The sequence below is a fragment of the Xenia sp. Carnegie-2017 genome, unplaced genomic scaffold (genome assembly GCF_021976095.1).
Source record: "Xenia sp. Carnegie-2017 unplaced genomic scaffold, XeniaSp_v1 HiC_scaffold_22, whole genome shotgun sequence".
In the NCBI taxonomy this organism is placed as follows: Eukaryota; Metazoa; Cnidaria; class Anthozoa; order Malacalcyonacea; family Xeniidae; genus Xenia; species Xenia sp. Carnegie-2017.
This window is the reverse complement of record NW_025813485.1, coordinates 1,582,969-1,591,172: the sequence shown is the minus strand read 5'-3', so window position 1 is coordinate 1,591,172 and position 8,204 is coordinate 1,582,969. Positions and strand designations below refer to the sequence as shown.

Sequence of the window (8,204 nt, the reverse complement as noted above, 5' to 3'; positions counted from 1 at the left end):
GTAAAGGGACTTTCACAACTCCATCCATGTGAGATCTACAATAAAAGAAAATATGAAACACATGTATGAGATTTCATGATGAATAACTTTGCATATGACGTTAGTTTGCGTTTTTAAATTCTTAATCAGATATATTGAGAACGAGCAAATTGTTATATGTTTTCTGTTTGACTGCTCAAATGGTAGAACATTCACCTACATTGCACGAATAGCTTTAGTCAGTCGAGTTTGAACGATGCAACAAGAACTTTCAAACGATCAAAGGCTGAACATAGTGATCAAAGCATTTTACAGTGAAAGCTTTCATATTACGAAGCCTACCCTAAGACGAGTTGGTTATCCAATGTAACTCATACTTCAGTACTTTGTCAGTAAAAATACAGAATTTACATTTCGTTCTACACAGTTAAAGTGACTAATTTTCCGTTGAAGTGAAAACACACGAATTTAAATATCTTAACATTTCTATATTTGACGTCATGACTAAAATTTTTTATTCTGGTTGGCATGCCACCTTTCATAAAGACAATTGGTGGTTTTCAACCATTCCCCTGGGAGAAAGAGAACAATGGAATGCTCGTCATGCTTGATGGAATTTGCATTGTGAATAAGGAAATCCTTTCTTAAAATCATCCAACATAACGTTCATATATTGTGCAATACAGCACATACAGTAGAGCCACTCCATTGAATTTTTTTGTGCCACGCATATCTTATTGCGCATGTGATTATCATTCCCTATACTGTGATTACGACGGCTGTCGAAAGTTAGTTACAGTAATATATGCATGTTGGATTGTATTATAGTAATGCTAATCAGATTCTTAAATTGTAATACGTGCATGCTAATAAGACTAGATGTAGGATATATATATATATATATGTATGTGTGTGTAGTGGTGTTGAGAAAAAATCACAAAACTACAGATTCATTCCGACAAGCCAGTTTCGTGATTGCCCACTCTTCAGGGGATTTAATGAATAAAATACTTAAATGCTTAAAATATATATACAAGATGAAGGAAGTTAGTGTATTAATCAAGGTGTATAGTTAACTTGTAAAGCCTATCGCAGGCGATGTCGGGGTCTGATGGGCGGAAGCTTGCTATTGGCATCTCCCAGGTAGGATAGCGTGGAGGGGCCGAAATCTCCTACCGAAACGTTAACATGCGGCGTTCTAGTGCCTTGCGTATAACAAGGTATCGGGAAAAATGGACCGAAGACGGGGTTTTTTGCTTTCGAATTTTATCTTTTTGTTTACAGTTCTTCTCATAAAATAAACCAAGCAATGTTTCGATTAACTTCTTCTGACACTGTGCCCTTTTCTGACACTTATAATTTATAATAAATAGGTTTTATACAATTTTTATTAGTTTATATCTTTCTGATTTAACTCTCTCATTTACTGTTTCTCATGTATCACGAGCAAATCATCCATGGGCTTCATGGCAGACATGATTATCTCGTTCCCTTAATAAGCATGAGACGCTCTAGTGCTCAACTATCTCGGGGTATCGGGAGGCACAGATCGAAAACGGTATTTTTTGATTTCAAAATTTGTCGTTTTTCTTTACAAGAATTCTTCTCATAAAAGAAACTAGAATATCCAAGGATACTGCAAAGGTTCAAACAACTTCTGCCGTTTTGACTTATAATTTAAACCAACTCTTAGCCTGTTTATACGTTATTTACTTGTCACCTTTTACAATGCAACTTTCTCATAACTCACTCGTGATGAACGAGAGGCTACTTATACAATAACTTATACAATATGACTCTCTTATTATGAACGAAAGCATCCATGGGCTTCATGGAAAAAAGAGATTATCTACTTTGTTATAACAGTTTCTACAAAGATAACATTTAATAAGCCAAGCAATTTGCACTGTCTAAATTGAACCTTGCTTTGAAACATTATGTTATAAAATTTTGATTCATTTTGTATAGTAAATTTCTTTTTACCCTAAAATATTTTATGACTTTTTTCAGGGGCCCAGACTTCGGTTGCGACCGCACTCTCCCAGCGTACCCCGAGCAAAGCCTATCGCAGGTGATCTCGGGGTCTGATGGGCGGAAGCTTGCTACGTATTGGCATCCCTAAGCAGGATAGCGTGGAGGTGCTGAAATCTCCTACCGAAACGTTAACATGCGGCGTTCTAGTGCCTTACGGTTAAGAAGGTATCGGGAAGCATGGACCGAAAACGGTTTTTTTTTGCTTTTGAATTTTATCTTTTTGTTTACAAGAGCTCTTCTCATAAAATAAACCAAGCAATGTTTCTTATGATCGCATAGAGACAATTTATTACGTAGCTAAGCGTATATAAAGCATTTCCAAATCACGTACAAAATTTCCTTCACATGACCAAATTACCTTCTATTTAAACGATGTTGTATGTAATAAAATTTACCCTGACAACTGAAGCAAACCCTTTTTCAAGCATTTCCAACACCTCATATTTATTCCGAACTCTTCAATATCTCGCAAAGTAGCCGAAAGGAATAGGCATAAAATCAGGATACTCATCTCCATCATCACAGCCATTTTGATTTCTCCCTTGATCTTTTTCATCATCAAGCTTATCTGAAGTAATGTTATTTGCTTAAAACCTTAAACCGTGCGACATGGGATTTGGAGAGATAAAAGGATGTCCTAGAAGCTGGTGTGCTAAGCATTGGTTAAGACTCTCTCTATATATAGAAATCTATACACAGTATATGACATTAAAAGACAGTAGCTACAAATTTTCGTCACTTTAATGCTTATTTTTCCTCGTGATCTTCATTTTTTAAGTGGAAGCTTTGAGTGGTAGTTTTTCAAGTTGACAATTACTGCTGAAGTCAGTAAAAATTTATGCTGGTGTCTGCGACTTTTTTGTGTCTACCTTTATCAATTTTTTTGTCTAACTTTATGTCTTCCACCGAATTTCAAAACTCGTCATTTTATAGCAGATGACATTTGAAAAATTCGTCATTTCATAAGAGACGATAATGTATTCTCGTAATCATGCAATTATGTAGTCAACAGGCTCTCTGAGATAGTGACGAGTCACTGCCATTGAAATTAACTTGGTTAGGGAAAAAAGAAATGGACGACAAATTTAAATAATTAACAAGAAATATATTATTGCAGTCAAACTACAAACATCAACTTTTATTGACATAAGCAGGAATTGAACGTACATCGCAAGGTCAGTAGGTCATTGTATAGTAGTTAACCACCGTCAAGAAAATATGAAATTCAAACTTATTCACCTACGATTTGATGAAAAACTTTTAACAGAAACAGAAACCTTTTCGGGTGTATAGTGCTCTTTTTCAAAGTAAGCGTCACTTTTCTGTGTAATTAAAATATTATAGTTATATTTGATACTAAAGAATAAAGAAAAACGACGATTCTGACATAATAACCTGAATATAAAGAACAAACGTTTTTCATACCGACATGTGGAGACAAGAGGAATGGTGAGAAGATGAGAAGAGAGGAGAGGATGGAAGTGAAGATCATGGTAAGCAGGAGATTAAAGGATAGATATGAAGAGGAGACAAGAAGAGAGGATAGAAGTGAAGATCATGGTAAGCAGGAGAATGAAGGATAGATATGAAAAGGAGACAAGAAGAGAGGATAGGTAAAAAGTTAGGAGAAGAAGATAGAAGAGAAAAGTAGAAGAGAGGAGAGTAAAGGGCATGGAAATAGAATAATTGACAGACAAGGAGAGAAGAGAAGAAGGACAGAAGAAGAGAGGATATACTCCTCTCCACCTACATCATTGCCATCAGAAAAAAAAGTAGAATCATGAATATATCAAAAAAGTAAAATCATGAATCAGAAATTGTTATTCTTCAACTGAAAAATCAAGAAGAAAAGAGAAGAGAACTGAACGAGTAAGCCACCAATTTTTTATATCACTGATTTATATAAGTGGACTGATACAAACGCATAAGTTTTTTGAAAAAACGACTGTGATCTGCTTCGTACTAGCGGTTGAAATTAAAAGACACAAACTAAATTTGGCAAGAAATTACGATTGTTTGGGCGAAAGCAGGTTGTTGTTTTACGGCAAGTGCCTAACTACATTATAATAAATCAATCGGCTTGGTGAATTCAACTAAGCCTTCCTCACCTATTTTCACACCAATCAATTTTAACTAATTTTTGCTCATAAATTGCTCGTAAGACGGCGCGGAGGTATTTTAAGTAGATTACTGGCTGCGCTTGGTTATTTTAACACCATTTGGTGATAACCATTTCATGAAAACGCAATTTGCATGCCGGCATTTTGTATAAGATGTGTATGCTGTTGTGAATATACGTCATTCAAAAGAATTTCTTAATGGAGCGGCCCTGTTTTTTTCCTATCATACAATTGAACAGGTCGAACTTGCTCAGCGACTGGTAAAACACGTTCAGCTCATTTCTGCAAGTTATCAAGGTAGGTGTTTCAGCAACTTTTATTTGGTTGTCGCGACAGTCAGGAGAAGGTTATAAAGTTTGTCTTTGCATCACGCAAAATCGTTGAACGAACGAAAATATGTTTTTGAGGACGAAAATTTTTCTGCGCAACTCTTTCTGCATTGCTAGAAAGGCTTTTCTTACGTCACGAAAATTTATGGCATTTTATTCACTCAAGGAGGTCAACGAGGCAAATAAAATCAGAGAACTTTCCACTCTTCTAGGTAAATGTGTTGAACTTAAATTTTTTATTGAACGATGTTATGTGCTATACATTTATGTGCAACACAAAAATCTCTCCAACTCTGTTATAGCGATGCAGTCAAACAAATATTTTTCTTAAATATGCATAAAATATTTGAGAGGTTTTTTTAGTTTTAAAGAACCTATTAAGGACCTATTAAGGCAAGACAAAGATATTAGGTCAAAAAATATTTCTCCATTATTTCGAAATATTACAAAGATTACTTATTTAAAATATATATTTATATGTACGTAGTTACGTAGTCAGCCGATGCTAACTGATCTTGTTGTACTACGTTTCTCGAACCATTAAAACATTTCTTGATCTTGACAAGTTGTTTCAACAATATCATATGTTCGAGTGGCAAATTTCACTTAAATTAAACCATTTTTATGTGCCTGTAGCATTTTAGATGTGTTTCAAAGAATATATATTCAATGAAACACGCAGTTTGTGATGCTTGGTAAACTTTGGATATTGGGAAATACGATATGGCACAAGCACATGATAATTGCATGCTGACTGCTGTTTAACCTGTTTTGGCGAGGGCAGGTTTTTGTAGGTCCAAATGTTTTGGGCTTTTTGCTTGTTATTCATTACTAGATTTGAGCCTCTACATTTGTAATTATTGGGTACAAACATTAAACACAGACTATCAGAAACAAAACTGTCATCCTTTTAGATCATCTTACAGCTTTGTTATTTTTTATTCCAAAAAATAGATGTTGAACTGCTTATATGATATATCAAATCAAACAATTTCTGGTGGTTTGGGAAAACGCGTGTTAAATAAATGTTCTTTTGAAATTTGATAGTTAGAAGTTTTTTAACAACCCTATTTTTTATGAAACGCACAACTAGATCCTTCGACCCTTGGTTTAAAGAAAAAGGTATTGATTGATAGTATTGACTCAAGTGTCGATGAGAGATGTTTAAGGGTGAATTGGAGTGATGGTTCATTCTCAAGATATCCATATGCATTTTTACGTAATAACTGCAAATGTCCTCAATGTTACGATCCAGCCTCAAATCAAGTACTTTTCAATACAATCAAAGATTTGACTTTGGATACCAAAGCAAAAGCACTTACAATTTCTGATGATGGAAAATTTGTGAATTGTACGTGGCAAGATGATCATCACAGTACATATTCTCTAGAATGGCTTTATAAAATGAGAATGCCAGAACAAAAAAAAGAACGTAATAAGGACAGTATAGTTAAAGATGAGCTATTTTTGTGGAACAGAAAACTGATGCAAGAACAAATACTTCGCTATGATTATCATGCATTGATGAATGAAGATCAAATGTTGTTTGATTTTTTGTACAACTTTTACCAACAAGGAATAATTTTGATGGAAAATGCTCCGTTAAGACCAGACGTCATCATGGAGATCGCTCAACGCTTTGGATACCATAAAAATACGCATTATGGGCAAGTTATACATTAACAAATCTGAACAAATATTCATTCATTTATTACCAGCTTCTCTTGTGTTGTTTCAATGTTTGGGTCGAAGAGTGAAACAAAATGGTTAATGTCAGGATTTTCATTTTTCTAGGATAAATTTTGAAGTAAAAGAAACACTAAGCCCATCAAACTTGGCTTATACGAACAAACAATTACCTTTACATGTTGATCTTCCTTCGATGAATAATCCTCCTAATGTAAGTCCACGCTTAATCCACGAAATGTCATGAATATCATGATTTCCCCATGGCGTAACTAGACATTTTTCAATGGAGGTCGTAGCTTTTGTGATTTAGTCACAGACACGTGACAGTAGTATTCATTTGATGAAATTTATATAATTATAAACACTAAAGAGTAAAAATAGTTACGAATGATACAGCATTAACCAACAAAAATCACGCTATTTGTCTAAGGATAAATTTAAAGTTGAAGAAGTCAATATATACATTTCCCTCCTACAAATCTACGAGGTTTATGTTGTATTATATATTTAAATAACATTCTGTGAAATTCTAGGTTCAAGTGCTGCATTGCATCAAGCAAAGCTCTGGTGGTGGAGATAGCTTATTTCTTGACGGGTTTTATGTGTCCAAGAATATTTTTCTCCAAGATGCGAGAGCATTTGAACTACTGAGAAGCTTTTATGTGCCATTTGTGGATATTGGTTCGACGCTTTCGGGGATTTCAAATTTGGATGCTCTCACAGTATAATTAAGTATGATTTTTACACATTAATACTATATTTTTGTTTTGCAGCAAAGTTATTTGGATCTGATTTTCTAAAGTATTAACCTGAAAATTTGAATGGGTAACCAGATTTGAATACATTTATAATAACGATTTACACGACAATCATTTTTTATACAGCACTCCTAAATAACGGCACGGCAATCAATGTACACTGTTACAAAAAAAACAATGTACAATGTAAGGTCTTTTATGTTTTTCTTGAACGACGATTTAATTGGAAGAAAAGTCATCTCTCCTATATTCCAGGGTTGGAAGATCTTAGATTGTTGGTGTAAAATAAATTTGGATTTTATTCATCCACCAAAATGATGATTTGTAATACATGCCGACTATTTCATCTTTTGCGATATTTTAGAATAAACAAACATGGCCGGATCTCAAGTTTCAAATACAACGGATTTGTGGAGTCAGAATCTAAAGGTGATTGTACTCCAGACGAACTGCTTGAGTATTACGATGCTCTATTTGTTCTTACATCTCATTTGAAAGATCCCAAGAGCATTATTGATCATCGTTTGAAGCCTGGTCAAATCATTATGTTTCACAATGATCGAGTTTTACACGGAAGAAGTAAACTGGTTTCGCCACAAAAGAAATTAAATGAAAGATGGTTGCAAGGTGTATATTTTGAGTGGGATGTCATTTTTTCAAAACTTCGAAGTCTGCAGGAAAAACTTGGTCTTCTTACTCCATATTTACCCGAGCAGGTTGACGAATTTTTTTGAAGAAATCATGCAGAGATCAATATATTTTCTATCTCTCCGGAAACAACGAAACGTGTTTCATCTATTGATTTTCTGACATTTACTATCCTCGTTCCCAGGCGCTTTCGCGTACTTCTTTTTTATACGTGGGCTGCCCGCAAAACAAATCGCTCATTCAGACGTCGGGTTATTATTGTAGGCCTGGGGACGAGGTAGGACATTTACTGTAAAAGGATCGGGCAATCAGGACCCGCTTGCACAAAGACCGAATAGCATTATCCACTGGATAGCAAATATTTTAGAAAATTCGAAAAATCTCCTTTAAGGGAAAAATATACGATTTGAACTGAGCAATCATTGAAATAAAATATTGCTTCTAATATTACAAAATTTCTTTGTCCTAAGGAATATATAAACACATTTTTTTACAAATTTGAAAATTTTACTATCCAATGGATAACACCATACAGGCTTTGTGCAACCGGCCCCAGGTTTCTAACGCTATAATCATAAATGATTTGTTCATAACAATTAAAAAAAAAATTTTGCTTGATGCATGGCTGGAATTTCGTGTTAATAAAT

At 34.4% G+C, this 8,204-nt stretch overlaps 1 protein-coding gene across 1 annotated transcript; it reads left to right on the top strand.

Annotated features, from left to right (window-relative positions):
• The first annotated feature begins 4,453 nt into the window (after positions 1-4,453).
• Positions 4,454-7,976, top strand: LOC124446854 (gamma-butyrobetaine dioxygenase-like). The gene is made up of 6 exons (XM_046997732.1): positions 4,454-4,674; positions 5,544-6,129; positions 6,257-6,362; positions 6,685-6,877; positions 6,925-6,952; positions 7,274-7,976. The coding sequence occupies exons 1-6, from the start codon at positions 4,530-4,532 to the stop codon at positions 7,641-7,643; spliced, it is 1,428 nt and encodes a 475-aa protein (XP_046853688.1). The 5' UTR covers positions 4,454-4,529; the 3' UTR covers positions 7,644-7,976.
• The last annotated feature ends 228 nt before the right edge of the window (positions 7,977-8,204 follow it).

Coding starts and splice junctions, on each gene's coding strand:
- LOC124446854 (XM_046997732.1), top strand. CDS start 4,530: ATGTTTTTGAGGACGAAAATTTTTCTGCGCAACTCTTTCTGCATTGCT. Junction 6,130..6,256: donor CATAAAAATACGCATTATGG/GCAAGTTATACA, acceptor TCATTTTTCTAG/GATAAATTTTGAAGTAAAAG. Junction 6,363..6,684: donor CGATGAATAATCCTCCTAAT/GTAAGTCCACGC, acceptor GTGAAATTCTAG/GTTCAAGTGCTGCATTGCAT.